General features: G+C 37.8%; 1 protein-coding gene across 1 annotated transcript; it reads right to left on the bottom strand.

Annotated features, from left to right (window-relative positions):
• Positions 1–12,170: 12,170 nt before the first annotated feature.
• Positions 12,171–16,381, bottom strand: LOC124367103 (putative gustatory receptor 28b). Its single transcript, XM_046823758.1, has 4 exons — positions 16,113–16,381; positions 14,347–14,415; positions 12,415–12,504; positions 12,171–12,278 (listed from the first exon to the last, which is right to left on the bottom strand). Exons 1-4 carry the CDS (start codon positions 16,359–16,361, stop codon positions 12,210–12,212), a joined length of 477 nt encoding a protein of 158 aa, XP_046679714.1. The 5' UTR covers positions 16,362–16,381; the 3' UTR covers positions 12,171–12,209.
• Positions 16,382–19,065: the final 2,684 nt, after the last annotated feature.

Below are 19,065 nucleotides of genomic sequence, written 5' to 3'. Positions count from 1 at the left end.
ATTTATTAACAGAGAACTAAAAATTGTATGTTAAGAATTATAATAAATCTATAAATAGGTGTATCTGATGTCGAAAATGTAAATGTTTCGTTTTGAGCTTCTTCGTCGTCGACTTTCTTTGGACGAACAAGTCTGAGACAGCGTCAGATACCAGGCGCTGCAATGAAAGTAAGGTGAACTGTAACTAACCTCAAAATTCAATTGAATCAACCCTTCCCACCATAGCTACGTTATAGTCACTGTACCAAATATCCTATCAAAACTATTTAATTAACTCAATAAACAACAATCTCAGTATGTCTTTATGGCTATAATGGTATTTTATTGCTTTTTAACACTATTTCTAATAAGTCCGAATTTTTTGACAGTTTGATGACCAAACATAAAAATTAGAGCCATATCTCATTATTTTATTTACTAAATTTAATTGGCTGGACATTAGCAAACTTGAGGATTTGAAAACTTTCATTTCTGTAAATCTCTAAGCTCGATATCTCGATAACGAAACATGCAAACTTGAGAACTTTCAAGAAACTTTATTTCTACAAAGGCAAAACCAAGTTATAGTATAATGGTGCATGTCACTTCATGGAGTTCCGCTGAGCGTTATCGAACATTTTTACATTGCTCTGTGCGTTACTGTAGTGGCATAGAGAATATTGCAGGATAAATGAATTCGTAAACGAACTGAGTACAATCATAAATAAAATATACGAAGACATGTAATGTAATCTTCCGAAAGACATCTAGATAGACTTACTCTTGGCATGACATATCAACAAGAATGTGTTCTATGAAGAGGCATGTCCACCGATGGGATCTGGAGAGCGTCGTTGAACCTTACTAAACTTGACAGTCTCACTGTTTTGTCTACTGGGGGATATGCCAATTTCTTTTATATGATTGCCTATCTTTCTGGCTTTGCACTGAACATATCAAGAATGAAATCTTGACATGTTGTATGCAACCTCAGCGAAGCCTGTTATATGACGCGTAGTGTGGCGTACTCCTATAAAGAAGACGAGCCGCTTTGAAAGCGACCTGCGCGAAGATATTTGCGCATAGGGGGAGGGAGGAGCAGGAGCTCGACCACGCCTACCGCCACCCCCTCTTTCACTGCTCGATCTATTTCCTTTACAAGGCACAAGTAGACCGAGTACTTTGCTTCTCTGCGTTGTTGTTTTGGAGCATAACGCTATGTTTTGTTATTCTCGTTGTTATGGAATAACAAATATTATTATTATTTATGTTAAAAATAGTCCATTGTATCTATTTAATATGTTAGTATGATTAAGAAGTATTTTAACAAGTGTTTATTATTAAGAGCTGTTGTTATTATTACTGTGTTTGTAAAACAGCTGTTATGTAACACAAATAGTAGTAGTGGTAGTAAAGTGGCGACTGAGGAGTGGTTGGTAAGGAATGTGGAGGGGAAAGTGAGTCCGCGCTTCTTCTCCCTCTCCACGTTTCTCTCTCACTCCCCACGCACCGTTCACTTAACAGGTCGCTTTCAAAGCGGTTCATCTATAGTTTGTAAGAGATTACTTTATTTTTATCCACTAATTAATTAGTTTCTTAATACTAATCATAAATACGCTTACGGTCTGCATGATTGACGTCAACAAGAGGCAGAGTGCTGTTTATTTCCATCCGTTCAATCACATTGCCGATGAGTTCCTTCTGGATCCTTGCGTTGACCATCCTGAAGCACTTTGCGATGATTTGAGTGACATGTGTGAAATGTACGAACAGAGACACTTCGGAACAGTACAACAGCAACATGAAGACGAAAGCCAGCGATGTTGGGAGTTGTCGTCCGGAGAAACCTCCATCCTGTATCAATCGAGCTAACATGGCTAATGTTATGATGGTGGTGCACATCCCCCAAAACTTCACCGTGACCTTGACCTCTGACGTCTTGCACTGGTGATCTCGGTAGACACGTTCCAGAGTGTCTAAGACGTCCACGAGTCTTGGATACTTCCGAGCGGAGCTGAGGAATACGACTGCAGCCGTCACCTGCAGAGCGGTGACCTGCAGGGTTATTGCAACGTCTGCGGTTCTATTGAGTGGGTGCAGTGTCTGATCATTCTGTCTGTCCATGAAGTACATGTACAGGACGGAGCTAGAAAGAAACTCTTGCAGCACCATTAATGCTGCGCTCCACAGGAATGCTGTAATGGAAAATGCAACTCCTTCAATTCCTCTGATCTCTGCAGGAGATTCCAACGGCAGGCCACCGACTATTCGGCAAAACCAGATCATCTTATCAGGAAATGTTTTCATTTTTTGTGAAATATTCTTGTAGTAGACTGACAGATTCTCGTGTAGGAGACTCCACAATAATGTAACCAGTGTTGTAACAACTTTATTTACTTGATTGAAAACTGTATTACATTAACGTCACGTGCTATTTGTTGACAAGTCAATCCTTATCGATTATCTGTTCAACATTAACTCTATTAATGTGCAAAGAGAAGAGCACAGAACATGTTTGCTGTGAGTTCAAACATCAATATCAATCTTTGATATTTAGTACAATGCATTCAAATAGTTCCAATCTTGTTTATTATAAATTTATATTCTCATATTTGGTTACTTTGATTATTATCAAAAAAGTGAATTTATGTAAAATAGGAAGATGTATTTTTGTTTTCTTACATATAGTAAGTATGTAGTTCTTTCAGTTTTCAGACAGATAAAGGCTCTGATCTAGGCCGTTTTGTGCATTATATGTTCCTGCCGACATAAAATATGAAAATCAAATTATTTTATGATGCCATATTACACTACTATTTATTTTATTATACATGTTTTAGGTAATGCAGGTATTTCAAATAAGATTTCATGATTTAAATAGGTTTTTTCATGGTCCTTAATTTCATAATGTAATAGTGTTTAACTAAAAACTTACATGAATTTGTAACTAATAATAAATAAAATAAATTTCAGTACAAGTATTCTATTTAGTGCTTTTATAATCAGAAAGGAATAATTAGCCTATGTATATTAACAAATCATTAATTAACGATGAATGCTTTGACATTTTGCTGGAATGTGAAATTATTTCTTGTTAACTCGTAAAACATAAAGACAAATATAGTGTAAATTTTTTACGATTTCTCTTGTCAGAATAAAACAAATAAGTGTCGTTACTATTATTTTCAAAGAATTTTTCCTTTCTTATTAGTTAAAATCTTATTCTTTGCACTATGTGGAAGATTAAATAAAAACCTACAAATCATATATATATATATATATATATATATATATATATATATATATATATATATATATATATATACTGTATATCTATAATACAGTGAAATGTTGAGTTTTTTTAAGATTCACTAATTAATGTATAAAATGCACGTTTTTTCTTATTTATTTAAAGCCTCAGCTCTCTGCTACACTGTGACTGTTATTCCTGTATGATGGGACCTCCCCAGGATTTGAACCCGTGATCTCTCAATTTGAGAGCCGTGACACTATAAATGTAATACAACATGGCTAGCAAATACTTCCTGTCAACTATCATGGTCAGGGATATTTCACATGTCTTTTTTCTCATTCTGCCTAGAAATTGTCACCCTTCGTCAAACTGTTGCTCTTATAAAGCGATCAAGTGATGAAATGTTTCGTTATGAAAAACTGTAATAAAGAGGATGAAAAAGGACACCATATATTAAATGGCTGTTGAGTTGGATTTTATTTTGAGAATGAGAAAATCCAAAATGGGACTTAAGCTCATGGAATTTTTTATACAGTTTCGAGATGTCTGTATCTCGTCAGTCACACGAGGACGTGCACTCAGTTAAGTATTGATATCCTTGCTCTCTCTTCGAGTACCATCCGAGCCAGTGTAGGAGATTGAACTCTACTACTGAAACTTTCCTGGCTAAGACGATCTAAACTAGTCTATTTCTTCGTGGGTACTCGCGGATACTCCATCCGTGATCCTCGCGACTCGCGCTTTTTAATGAAGAGGCAACGTGGCCAACTGATGTCGGGCAGAATCTGCATGGATGGATTTCTCCACAAACCGAGAAATACGACAATTTTGGACTCACCCAAGTACATCAGTGTGGTTCACTTTGTCGGCAAAAACCGACGCAGCCTTTAGCACCTGTAGCTCATGCTAACAGGAGAAGGAAACCATCTTTGCATGGTCGTGCTCGCTCTTGCTCACTAGAGAGGGTCTGAGTTGAAATATACTCCTCAGAGTTCAAATGTATTGCTCCTTTCTAAAACTATGCCGACCTCCATTTCTTTTGTCAGCTAACGCATATAGGGTCACCACCCATGTGTGCTTGGCTTGCTTGGGAAACCAAATTTGAGCAAAGGACACTTTCGACGGCGTTTCGTCTCTTCAGACACAGATAGACAGAATATTTCAGCGGTCACTGTGTTACAGCGCACTCAGTTGAAGATTGCACTTTGCCCTTTAATCGAGTACCATCTCAAGTAGAGTAGGAAATTAAGCTCTAACACTAGTTAATTTCAGTATTAAATCATATATTTTTGGAATATTTGTACAAAGTCCCATAACTCTAGGTACCAGAACAAATATCAATGTGAACTTAGAGCATAACTTAGTTAAAGAGAAACCTATCTTTGTATCTTGTGTAGATTAAACTGTGTGCAAGTCTGTAGTGTATACTGTGTGAGTAGCCAGTGTACACGGTGTTACGGGGTTCGCGTACTTGTCACCAAAGTCGCAAGCATCTCTTCGCTCATCTGACCCCTTACCCCTTACCAACCCTCAAAATTCACGATCCTGTAAGAATGGCTAGTATATCTTCGGGGTTTGTCGGTGGTAGTCGGAACTATTCGGCTCTGTCTACTTGCTTTTCTCCTCAAGCCGTTACAGGTCTCAAAAGGATTCATAATCATAGGTAAAACTGAAATCATGGAGTAAGCCTTATCTACTTTTACGAGTAACAATGAAATGCTGCACTTCAGTACATTTATAACCTGTATATTTAACGTAACTCAGATTGCTACCAAGAACGTAGTCAGGGAAAATGTTTTTTTTTTTGGGGGAGTTAAAATTTGGGGGAGTCCGGACCCCTTAGACTCCCTCGCTGGTTACGTCCTTGATTGCTACTACAGTTTCAAGCAAAAATTTATTAAAGAGATGAAAGATATATTGTTAAAGAATGACTTGTTTTTCTATCTAGTAGTGACCGAAACTTATACTTGTCTGTAGCATGTAAGAAAGAAACAAAGAATTCATACATTCATCCATGTTAAGTTTACTTAAAGGTGTTTTATAAACCACTTGGAACTACTTTATTATGTGAACAATGACTAATACATGTAAAGTTTAGCCTATTTCTGGTGAGTCGAATCTAAACCGGTAGTCCAACTCTAACTGGACGGTGGCTGAGTCTGGAACTGGATCATTATTACCAGGTACGTTGTGACCACTCCAGTCATCTGTACAGACAGAACACGCTGTCAGTCTACATGCTAGATCATTTTTGGTGCAATGGTTTATTTTGGTGACTTAACAACTTATCTGTTTGGAGAAGATTGTCAAAGATTAGATATATATGGATTGGTACAGGATTGTTATTATATTACTACAGTAGGGACCACCAGAAAGTGCAGTTGAGGGAGGAGCCTATGTGGCGCGTGACCTTGGAGCAGCCAACGAGGACTAAGCGACGTTGCCAAACTTGTTCCTACTGCACCGCAGCGCGCCGTGGCTCAAGTTATTACAATTTGTGATTCTAAAGCAAGTTATTACTAACATCAACAACCATGAACAACATAGCATTAATTAGGTTTTGTTTCGTCTGACCAAAGCCCATTAGGAAGTCCTAAACCAATAGCTGGTTTTGCCATGTCATCTCTTACTGTATGCCAGTTAGTATGTGAGATACATTCAGTCCAGTTAGTGTCAAAGTGGTGCATTAGTTACTCACTAATTGGCTTCGATCAGACATTGATTGATGTTTGTTGATTCGTAAGTTCTCAAAATAACCAGTGACCGAATGTTTTATCTGCCTTGTAATAACTTTAAACTGTGGCGTTTAGGGTAACTTTAGAGAAATTTAGTTTGCGCTATACTTTATCTGTTTAAAATACCTTTAAAAGAAATTAGTGAGGTGTCACTTACTTAGTGTTCCTTTTCGAAAAGTTAAAATGATATTTGGGGGGGGGGGAGTAAAAGATTTTCACATGACAGAAAACTCCTCAGTTGGTCATGTAAACAACCCCTAAAGTAAATCACTCCATCTCTATTCATAAGAAAGCTAATGGGAGGGGGGACTTTTAAGACACCCTGTATTTTGTTTGTTTCAGGACGTACTTGGGTCAACACCGTCTACTGCCAGCACTTGTAACGTACTTCCGCTCAAATATATTTCAAGAGTCATACTTAGAGTTTGCCTTTTTGTCACAATGAAGAAAATTTATCGTTCAACTTAAAAGTTACTGAGGTCAAAAAGTGTCAGTTTCGCCCGTTAAGATTCACTTCCAATCGAATTTATTCATGGTGCCGCAGTTACGTTTATGTTGTTGCACTCACACAATAAAATAAACACACGTGTGTGGGTTTTAGCACCCAACGTGGATTAAAACGCGTCTGTTTAAGTGTTTCTACAGAACATAATTATAGAAAATTATAGAACCTATATTCAAGTATATTTTGAATGGGACTTCAGAAAAGCGTGTTAAGCAATATGCTGTCTGACGTACGTCTACCTTGTATCTGACGTACGTCTACCTTGTATCTGTCGTACGTCTACCTTGTATCTGACGTACGTCTACCTTGTATCTGACGTACGTCTACCTTGTATCTGTCGTACGTCTACCTTGTATCCGTCGTACGTCTACCTTGTATCCGTCGTACGTCTACCTTGTATCCGTCGTACGTCTACCTTGTATCCGTCGTACGTCTACCTTGTATCTGACGTACGTCTACCTTGTATCTGTCGTACGTCTACCTTGTATCTGTCGTACGTCTACCTTGTATCTGACGTACGTCTACCTTGTATCTGTCGTACGTCTACCTTGTATCTGACGTACGTCTACCTTGGATCTATCTTGGAACTGCAAAAATACCTATGCGTTATATAGTTTTAATTTTAAATAGTGAAAACTACATTATTTGTAAACGTTATCGTTTATTAAAAGAATTTCTGTTCTCTTCATCCATGCAATAGATGGGTCTAAAATTTAATTTTAAAGTACGATGATACTCAAGTATGGCAATTAGTAATCTCTGTGTACTTTGACGCAATAATTGCAAAAAAACTAAGGAAAACTTTCAAGAGGTTCAAGTTAAAGCGATTTTAGGTTTCAAATGTAACTCATCAAGGAAATAGCCATGTTGAGAAAACTTTAAATCCACACTCCAATACACCTCAAGATGGAAATTTGTGAGCAGCGACAAGATCACAATTATTTAGATTACTGATATTACTTGATATTCTTGAGTACAGTAATAGTGGTTAGGCTATTAGTAATTTAAGTTGCCAAATCATTTATTTGAATATTGCACTGGGCTTAAAGTGCGGTAGACTCCAATATTAGCTCATCCCGCATCCAATTATATTTAATTTTTCATGTCCGGAAATACAAGAATTTAAGGAACTTGTCATAACCGTTTTTATAGTGTGGTTTATAAGGATACCTGAGGTCAGTTGGTTTTGTTCTCTCAGTTTAGACATATTTGAAGCTTAGAAAATGCACCTAGTCCTAAAAGGACCTTTGCGATGTCTGCGGAGTGACATGATATTCTGGATGGGCATGGTTGGGGGTAGGGGCCGCCTCCTGTCGAGATCACAAGGAAGGATTAGGGCATTAATCTAAAGTCATGTCCCCTCGCAAGAAGGGGAGGCCAACCTGCCTCTCCAGTCAAAGCAGGCAGGGGATTTTAAGTGACATCGGTTTTTGCTGTGCCCAGTGGTAGGTTCGACTGGAAGATATAAACCAGCAAGATGTGAACCCTCCTGAGGGGTGAAGTAAGTTATGTGCATTGGAAGGCTATGACCTCGAAGTTTTCGAACCTTTTGGTTTCTAACAGGGGAGGAGGCATCATGGGTGACTTTTATCTTGCGACTCCAAATTTATATCAGTATTATTTATTTAGGACGAGCCTTCATCTCCTCACACAGCTTCCAATATATCTGCACCCGACTCAGACCTTACTGGTACTAAACAGCGAGGTCATCGTTTCGAAGGATAAATAGATGGCTTCAAGGATTTCCGAATTAACTTTTAGATGATCAGACAAAGCTATCTCTTCAACGCATTCCAAAATCTGTCAGTGGTCTCTTGGATCTCCAACAGGGGTATTAAACACCTCAATATAAAATATCTGTTACGCTTTGTATTGTTAGTTATATCACATTGCATAGTTATTTATAGTTGAAATATACAGTATACTAAAACGCAGTGACGGCTGTCCAAACTGGTGAAAAATCTATTCTGAATTATAATATTTTGGTTAAAAATAGAATAATACGTGTATAAAGTAAGTTACGTAAAAGTCAGTAAATATAAATAGTGTTTCCGAAATTACTAGTAATATTTACCGAGCTGCTGACGTCAGTGCTTGTGTTTACTAACACAACCACGTAGTAAATGTGGTTCAGTATCCAGAATCCATTACAAATTATGTCGAACACACAACTAGCTTTGGACATCAAGAAAAGGAAGTAAGACGTGACAGTGATATGGACAAATAAGAAGAACATCACGGCCATCAGCTGGTCGCAGTAGAAGACATTAGCCTGGTGTACGGCGTCACACAGCATCCAGTAGGTGTTCATCAGAGTCCTCAGTTCCTTGGATCTAGACAGCACAGTGCCTGGAAATCACATAACAATTGACGTGATAATTTAAATGTGTTCATAAACTTTTTACTCAAAAAGAATGTATTTTCAAATACATTCCAAAAATAAGATTTAGAAAACCACCATTTTCAAAGATATTTTAGTCCATCCAAAATTACCTAAGCACAAAGACCAAGAAAACATGACAGTTGGGTCACATCCTTGCAATAAACCCATGTGTTTAGTTTGCAACATGTGCTCTACTTCAAAAACATTTACAAGTAGTTCTACACAAAAAGCATACAGTAGCTATATTTGAAACTTAACATGTGAATAAAAAATATTGTTTAGCAAATTCAGTGCAAGTTATGCCCTGAAGATTATATTGGCTCAACGATAAATTCTCTTAGAACAAGGATGACAGGGCACAGGTATGCATATAAACATAAAAAGACAGAGCAACCTATAGTGGCACATGGCTTAATACATAATTTAAATTTTGAAGAAACATATTCAGTGAAACCAATTAGAAAAATATAAGAAAATTTAAGTACACACAGTCTTAGAACCATGGAACAAGCCCATCAACTCGTCACTAAATCAAAATTTCCAAGTGGATTAGATTTAAGGTGACTTAGCCAACAAAGTGAATTTATAAAATTGAATCATTTGTTTAACCATTCTACATAATTCATTTTTAATTTTCATTTTCTGTGTTTATGTTTATTCTGTTCTTATAGCCCTATTTATATTTTTGTAATTTCCTGAAGACGGCTTAAGCCGAAATATAGAAACTGTTTAATACATTTGAAGAATAATATATATGTACGGGCGCGCGCGTGTGTGTGTATGTGTACAATTTCAAGTGAGTTCATCTTAATAAGTAGTAAATATATCAAACTTGAATAGTTTAAACATTATTTGAAATCTTGGATAAATTTTATATCGATCTCTTGAGCTAATAATTATCTAAGATACACCAAATACACAAACCAAGAAATGTTTCTAAATACAACAGTACAAAACATCCAAAATTGAATTGTAAGGATTTCAGTATGTCAACCTTATTTATTAAATAATTTGCTTACGTGTGTCTTGATTGACATCATCGGTATGTCTGTGGCTTGTTTCATTCCGCTGAATTATACTCCTGGTAATTTCCTTTTCGATCGAATTGTTAACCGTTCTGAAGGACTGCGATACTTGCCGTGACATGAGTGAACTGGACGAGAAGAGAAGCTTGGGGCAGTACGACAGAGCCAGAATGTTGAAGCGTGTCACTGAAGAGATTGCTAGGCGAACTTTCGTCCTATCGTTAATGAAAGAGACGATTCGCTCAACGTTGGAGACTAATACTGCTGCAATCGTAGGGATTCCCCAAAACTTCACTGTGGCCTTGACCCCTGATATCTTGTAATGGAGATCTCTGCAAACGCGTTCCAGAGTGTCAAAGACGTCGACGAGTCTTTGGTACTTCAGGCCGGAGGTGATAAACGTGACACCAGCCATCACTTGCAGAGAGACCACGTGGAAAATTAATGCGATATCAGTGGTTCTGTCTGGAGAATAGAATGCTTGGCCATCCAGTCTGTCCATGAAATACGAGTACACAGCGATGCTGGAGAGTATCTCTTGCAGCACTACTAGGATTGAGCTCCAGAGGAACCCTGGGGCAGAAAACCTTAGTCCAGAGGTATATTCTAAAGGTAGACCACCAACTATTCGGCAAAATCTAAGCATCTTAGTAGGAAAACTATTCATGTTCAGTATGAGACGATAGAAACCCAGCCCTTCTTTGTAGGTCAAGCCAATCCCCAAATGAGATTACTTGGTTGAACACATATTCGTGGCATGAATAGTTTATTGATTACCTTATGCCTACCAATTTGGCCAACTATTATGTGGAGAAAAGCGTAAATCAGAAACAGCCATTATTATAGTAAAAGTATTTATTGTCCAAAGCATGTAAGTGGCCAATCATCAATATTGGTCTTTGTGCTGGTTTTGAGCCTTACAAGAATGATTTGATCAATAGAATAAATTGAATGAATATCTTGAGTGCATTTTATACGTCTCCCTACAAAATTGCAATATAATAATCGTGTTGTGTTATTCATTATTGGAATGTATTGTTAAAGTCAAAGAAAGGAGAATATGTAAACATCTTGTTGTTGTTGCGGTTTTTTTTTATTTAAGCTTAATTAAAAAAGTTAATGTGTATAAAAGATTCATTTAATGTGAAAACATTTTTAAGGCACTCTAAATGTCACAGAGAAGCCGATCGGCACACGGTAATTCTTGCAGTGCGACTAATATTGCGCTTCACATAACTCATGTGGCCGAAAATTTAAGTCCTCTAGTTCCTGAATTTATATTCCATTGGGAAGGACACAAACAATTGGACAAAATCTAAAAATCTTATTAAGAAAACTATTCATGTTCCTTGTAGGAGATTCCACAAAAGTCTAGCTCGAGTTGTGCATATTTGTTCCTGTTTGACACCTCCTGTACTTGTGACGCGTAGGCGCTTTGTTGATTATCGTTTATCAGCCAATTACGTATTTAACGTTCGACCAAATATTGAGTGGAAAGAAGCGTAAAAAAGTAACTTCCTTTCATATGACGAAAGCATGGACTATCCAAAATATGTAAATGTCGAATCATCAATGTTAACCATTGTAATGGTTTTGAATTGTGAAGAACGTTTTTATCAAATTGTGTCCATCTAATCAATTGAATTTGTATTATGAAAGTACTTTATATTTCCTCATTAAAATTTCTGTTAAATTGTATTTTTCTTTGGGTGATTTATTCCTTGGTACGAATGTTTAACTCGGAAACACATTTGTAATTCATTAGGTCAACTTTCAGTATGAGCTTGAAAAGATTAAACAGAATAAAGGATTACTTCGTACTGTAATTTACTCATTATTGACAATAGGCATTTTGTCTTATTGGCTGAACATTTAGCAAAAACGCACTATTTAGCTATGCAGGCGTACCATGCTCGAGATGTTTGTTTTATAAAAATTATGGTTTTGTGTATTATTCCGTCACAACACATTCCAATAGTGACAGTTTCCGCCAACTCAAAATCTCATGTTGAAGGTCTCCTTGTTCAAAACTCTCCCTCGAGTACTGACAGTGGTTCAGTTCCCCGAAAATGGGTCTTCGGAAGAAGAAAACATGTGCTTTAGAGTCCTCAGCTTATATTTAATCGTACTCTCGCAGTATGAAGCACACAGAAATCCAAAGTGCCATGGATCTCTGTGCCTTACTTTAGCCACGGACTTATGAAACTTGCGACAGCAGGGATAAAGGTTATGAAAAACAAACACACCTTCCTTTAAACGTTTTGTAAATTGCAAACTACAGGTGAGTATATATAACCTCAAACTACCAGTACACATTTATATTTTGACTTCAGGAAGATGTTGGTTGAGTCTGGAACTGGATCAGTATTACCAGGTAAGCGGTCACCACTGCTGCCATCTGTACATACAGTACAGTATATGTATGTATACACTGGCAATTGAATCAGAAATTTGTCTGTAGAGAAAAATACTTATTGGCTAACACATACACCACCAAATCAACGAGAAGGTTTAGCACATAAGTAATTACATACCGCAGTGAAGGTCTCGTTGTTGATTGGAAAGTACCCAAGAGCAGAGAATCTTGCATTGTGATGGGGAAACTGCAGCAGAAATTCTTCCAGCTTAGGAAAAGATCACAACACATAAATTGGGGGAAAATTTTTTTAGCACTACTTCGTATTACAAGTGATATATCGTATATAAAATATGTGTTATATTTTATACATAAGACATTTCTAACAGTAAAACTCCGTAATTTTAATGGTCAATAAAACTAAGTTGCACCTTAAAGACAAATTTTTCTTCGTGGTAATTTTATTGGTTCAATTTGAAAAATCTATTCCCATGCCTCTTCCACTAAAGTTGTACTAGATATTTTATCCGGAAATGGAACTGAACACTAAGTTCACATTGCATGAAACTTCCACCATAACTTCGTTATGTGTAGAAAACTCGGTGCTCAGCCGTGATTTGAGATCGTGTCTAAACATTGTAGTGCTCTCAATAGTCTTTTGAGTAAAAGAGAACACTTTTTTTACTTTACTTTTTTTAATATAGGTGTCTCTGATGTCAAAAGGGTGCAAAGTGTCCATTTTGAACTTCTTCGTCGCCGACTAATAGAAGTCTCTTTAGACAGCCGTAGATTCCTGGAGTCAAGTCTCTCATAGAGTCAGGTTCCAACCGCTGCACAAATCGGAATATGAAATGGGGCTAAACTCAACATTCACCGTCTCCTGTATTTTTTTATTAATTTTGTAACCAGAAATTCAATATATAAATAAAATATTCCATTTTAGACCATTACAATTCTGCATAAAACTGTGGCATGGTCTCATAGTGGAGGAGCCAAGACCAATTCAATTCAATTCAAAACCTTATTTATTTCCAAATAAAGAAATTACAATTCGATAATAGATTAATATATACTATAGTAATTTTAAAGTATGATTAAAACATAAACATTGCTTAAAATATAGGAAAAAAGTACCCACATAGGCAAGCCTGTGCGTGGGCACGAGTCGTTGAAAAGACAGGTCGACCCACATTGCTGATAAGTTTGAATCATATATAACTCAAATATATAGCATACTTAACACACACACACGTACATACATAAATACATAAACCTAGCTCCCAGTACAGTAGAACTGAAAAAGTAAAGTAACGGGCATAGGTTGGTAACAGACAAGGGCTTTAAGTAAAAAAAAAAACAAAACAATTCCTACCTGTAATTGGATGCAATAACGTTCTCCGTTGCCTCCCCTCCTAAATCCGTAAGCCAATTAACCAGTAGCTTCTTAAATATTCCAATTTTTATATTATAAAAAAAACCATTGCTCTAAGAGTTTGCAACATTCATGTTCAAGTGACAAATCTCATAGTGGAAGAGCCAAGATCATTGCTCTAAGAGCTTGCAAAATGCATGTTCAAAGTGTGGTAGTGGAGAAGGACAAGGGGGTGGGCGACCTTTTTGGCAAATATTCCTCTTATTGTGTCCTAGCAACTGATAGAAAAACAAATTGCCTTAAATGTTTCTTGATAAAGAAACCTTTATTGACTTGACTATATAACAAGTCAAAACTTGTATTTTGGTACTACACATACTGTATAAAAACTATTACTTTTTAGTATCATTTATATTGGCATAATATATTAAATTAATTTGTGCTATGTATGGTATCATTTTAATGTCTTACCACAATATATTATATTAGACTCAGCATAATCCCTCCAGCATCCATAAAAGTTTATGTAATTTTTTAAGGAACCCCCTTATTTTTCTAGAGGAACCTATAGGCTGGCTCGGGTGTAAAGCATATATTATTGGCTACGCGATGTTGCCTCATTTTCGTATTTAACTTGCTAGGAACGTTACTGTCAGTTATGGTACGTTATCGTGATAATTTATTAACGGCTTCTTTAATATTATTTAACCATTATAAAACCTAAGTAATCATTATTACCTGTTTCCTAAGGATTTGTTCCAGGTCTTTATTCATCAACTTGCAAATCATCTGTCCTGTCTCTTCGACCTTGAACAATATCATATATTAATAAACGCATTTATCTGCGCATCCAAGAACATCTCAGTGCGATAGGATAGAAAATTCGTAGACTACTTATTGTATAAGCACCACATCACACTTTAAACTGAATGGAGTAATAATAAACTGAAGAGATACTGCAGATCTTTACATCTAGTTGTTCTCGAGTCTAAAGTTCCTTAATTCCAGCAAGGTCACCAGGTATTCTAATAGAATGAAAATACGAGGTCGTTTTTTTCATCCTCAGATCTTACGCCATGTCGGTCAAACACGTGGCAGGCCCGCGGTGTGCGCAGTAAACGATGGCGCATCTTTCCCCTACCCCCGCAAAGTTTGTTAAACAGTCAGTTTGCGCCGAGCTGCAGTCGCGTAAACATGGCCACCTCTTTGGATTCTCCCGCCAAATGTGAATTGATGAGTGCTATTCGTATCCTATATCGTAGTTTTATTAGTTTCTGGCAAGCAGAAGGGAATAGTGCAGCAGAAACCCATCGGAGAACGTGCCGCGTTTACAGAGAAAACACCATGAGTGTTAGCCTTGAATCGCGGAAAAAGTTTAAAGATGGTCGAATATCAAGTTCAAGACGATTCTTGTGGAAGTTAGTCAAAATCTTTGGTTTTTTACACAACTCACGTAAAACACCATCATTCATAATGTTTCCTCCGTAATTACAGTACATTCTCCTGCATTGAGTTTCTGCTGCGATATTCCCTTCTGCTTGCCAGAAACTAATAAAACTCCTCAATTCACATTTGGCGGGAGAATCAATAGAGCGCAAACTAGCTACTTTAACTCGGTAGTGACAAATGTAGTGGGGAAGATGCGCGATCGACTACTGCGCACACCGCGGACCTGCCCCGTGTCTGTCCGTCATTGGCGTGAGATCTGAGGTTGAAAAAACGGCCCTTGTAAATCTCCTAACACCACTGGATTATTGTGTGGTTCATGATGGGCAATGATCCCTAATTCTGTAAACCAAGACGTTTTTATGGCCAGGTGACCTTGGATCTCCAACAGTGTTAGTACTGAGGACCTGTTGAACAATTATACTGTAATTTTCAATTTCAGAGATCTTGAACTCATAGTCTACGTTATAGTCTGTAATTATCATTATACTATAGAGCTTATTGAACATAGTCCTTTACAGAAAAGTCGGAGAAAATGTGCACTTATACTCTTATATGACTGGACGTAGCGACGCCTTTCACCCGAAGGGCTGGAAACTATTCATATATGTTTGTCTGCCTATGTGTCTGTGTGCCTGTACGAGATCTCAAGAACATACTTAACCTTCACTCATATTTCACTCCATAGGATTTAGGTGAGCGTTGGCGGTTATATTTACATCGGTATTATGGGTAACCATGATATAAACAAGAAAATCACGAACAAACACATTGTGTACGGAATATGTACATTTTAACATGTAACACATATTATATCCTACTATTGTCTGGAGTAAGATTTCATTTACAGACTTAAAATTTTGCATGAACCTTCATTTCTACATAGAAGAATAAGTTCAATTACGGTGCACATCTATCCATGAGGTTAGACTGTCTTTGCTTGTCTCTCAACGTGTGTTCTGTATTCGTACCTTGTTTTAATTGAATTACTAACAGTTTTAAGGTTATGTTAAATAAGAAGCTAAGAGAAAATCAAGTTCCCTCTGAGTAAGATTTACCGAGTTGGTGACATCCGTGCTTGCGTTTACCAACACGACCACGTAGCAGATGTAACACAGGGTCCAAGCTCCCTCGTTTATCAAGGAGAACACTTTACCCTCTATCACGCACATGACAAAGAAGTAGGACGTTTCAGTGGTGTGGATAAATGAGGAAAAGATCACGGCCATCAGCTGACCACCGTAGAAGACATTAGCCTGGTGTACGGCGTCACACAGCATCCAGTAGGAGTTCATCAGAGACTTCATTTTCTCGATCTTAGAGACCATGGAACCTAAACCCAAAGAAAAGTGCCAAGAATAATTTTACGGTGACTGTTGCAGTTTTTACAGGCCCTCGTTACTGAGTTAGGTTTTATAAATCAATTTGTGCTTGTATAATACTCATATATACAACTCAGTTTAATTAGTATTAGAATTAAAATCACTGTGTTGATTAATTTGGTTTATATTCGTATTCACTATTTCAATGGGCTGGCTGCACTAGAATATAAAGACGATGACGTAGAATCAGGCGATTGCTCCCCATTGGCCGAAACAGTTTGATTTACCTATATGGTAATTATATAACCTGATATCACGTGACGTAGTCTGATTGGTCGGCTGGACGCCACCCAGGCCAGGAGTCTTCCAAAATGTAACTCCGTGTTATTCGCCCGCTCTAAACCGTTCACCTTCCCAACCACGTCACAGTTTTGCGTCTTTGTTTTTCTTTAATGTCAAAATAATGTAATCATTTAATCTCTAATTAATCATTAGTCCTCTCCAAATTTACTTTACTTTATTCTCTCTCATTTCAAAGGATCCATTGTCCCTCGAGCCAGATGTACTTCTTTAGTTCTATTGACCTTGATTTATAGCACAGTATATTAATGTTGTTTGTTAAATTTATTCTTGTATTTTTTTATAACTCCGTTTGTAAAATGGGCTAGCATTTTACATCATAACAGTTTGTGTTCGCAGTATATTTTCTAATAGAAACCCGCGCTGTTTCTCTAATACAGGCCGAGAGATGTCATCCCATGTAGTCTGCTAGATGCGCGAGAGGGGAACCACGGCTGGTCAGGAGGGGGAGTGGCGGCGGAGGGGAACGGACTTACAGACTAAGCTCGCGACTTCCCCCTCCACTTCACATGATCAGTAGGCTACTGCGCATCATCGCCAGAAGGTTACTACGCATCGTCAGGCCGAGGACCACATGGAATCTCTCGGACTGTACAACGGTATGCATCCCCTTCATCCCCGCGTCATAGTACAGACGCCTGATTGGCGGGCGGGGGAGAGGGGCGTCTTTTACAAAAACATTGGACTTTCCCTTAAAGCCCATCCTTCAGTATTCTCGTGACTTAAGACACAATAACTGGAATATTTACTGATCTATCAGATGTCTCGTGGTTATATTGAAATAAAAGTTGTTTAGATAGTTCAGTACTTTTAAATCAATCACAGAAAGACACCTCTAGGTGAGGTCAATGTTTCGTGGATGGATAGTAAAGCCTCGGCCGCGCGCTCAGATCCCTTGGCCCATTTGTAGTACAGACTGTTGATATATTGTCAGTTTAGACTCCCCCCTGTATATTCCAATGTCGAACTGGTTGTTTACATACGTCTTTCTTTGTGTATTGCAATTTAGCTCTTTTGAAATACAAAAAAATTCAAAGTCAAAGTCAAGTCTTTTATTGCCGTTGATAATAATACAATTATGTGGCAAAGGTCATACCGAATAAATCTAAAATTTTTACATTCGCTCACAATACCACATTCAGACATACAATCGTTACATTCATCCATACCACTTACTCGCCAATTCTCTCCACAGCCAACGCCAGTGTCAGTCTTCTAGATTGGAGGTCTCCCAACTATAATTAAAAAACTCGTCGACGCTATAGAATGCTTTAGATGCTAAAAAGCGCTTCAGACGAGTTTTTTAACGCCTTGGGCGTTTGTACGTTTGTCATGGAATCAGGCAAACTGTTGATGAAACGGACACCTGCCTGCGAGGGCAGGTGTTCATAAACCACCGTTCTGTGTCGCACAGTACGGTAGTTGTCTCTGCCTCTCGTTTCATATTCATGCACGTCACGGCCCCTAGTCAGGGCACATTTTGACTTACAGAATAAAACTGCCTCCAAGATATAGAGACATGGCAGAGTCAACAGCTGCAATTTTTTGAAAGCAGGTCTGCACGACTCTCTGAAGTTCATGTTGGCGATTGTTCTGATCGCTTTCTTTTGAAGCCTGAAAACTCTCAAAATTTGATTGTTTGAACAAGCTCCCCACAAAATCACTCCGTAGGAAAGATGTGGGTAAATCAGGCCGTAATACGCCGCCATCAGCACCTGACTTGGGCAGTATTTGGCTAAAGACCTTAAAACATAAACGCCAGATGCTAATTTTGAACAAACTGAATCAATGTGAACATTCCATGTCAAACCTCGATCAAGGTATATACCAAGGAATTTGGAGGAGTAAACTTCTTCTAATGTGGAGTCTCCCAGCATGACGGAAGGTCCACACCCAACGTCCATTGACCGCAGGGCGAAATTCAGAAAATTAGATTTTGTGGAATTTGTTGTCAGGTTGAGGCTATGAAAGTGTTGGACGCAGTTGTTAAGGTCAACAAAAGCTTTTTGTTCCAAAACTTCTTTTGATTTTTCGTTAAAACAGAGAGTCGTGTCATCAGCATACTGCACGAAATTCCCGTACAGAAGTGATGACTCGATGTCATTGACATAGACCAGAAAAAGGATTGGACTGAGGATGGAGCCTTGGGGAACTCCATATCTCAAATCCAATGGACTTGAAAGGTGATTTGTAATTTTGGACAGTCTGTGTTCTACGACTTAGAAATGATTTATCCATAGCAGGGGCACACCTCGAATGCCATGAGATTCAAGTTTGTCAAGAAGTGTATTATGGTCAACACAGTCGAATGCTTTGGATAAGTCGAGAA

Source organism: Homalodisca vitripennis, chromosome 8 (assembly GCF_021130785.1).
Source record: "Homalodisca vitripennis isolate AUS2020 chromosome 8, UT_GWSS_2.1, whole genome shotgun sequence".
Taxonomy (NCBI): domain Eukaryota; kingdom Metazoa; phylum Arthropoda; class Insecta; order Hemiptera; family Cicadellidae; genus Homalodisca; species Homalodisca vitripennis.
This window is presented reverse-complemented; position numbering and strand designations above follow the sequence as displayed.

Excerpts from the sequence above, each read along its gene's own strand:
- LOC124367103 (XM_046823758.1), bottom strand. The coding sequence starts at position 16,361 with ATGAAGTCTCTGATGAACTCCTACTGGATGCTGTGTGACGCCGTACAC. Across the intron at positions 14,416-16,112 it reads GCACGGATGTCACCAACTCG|GTCGAAGAGACAGGACAGAT; the intron begins GTAAATCTTACT and ends ATATTGTTCAAG. Across the intron at positions 12,279-12,414 it reads ACAACGAGACCTTCACTGCG|ATGGCAGCAGTGGTGACCGC; the intron begins GTATGTAATTAC and ends CTGTATGTACAG.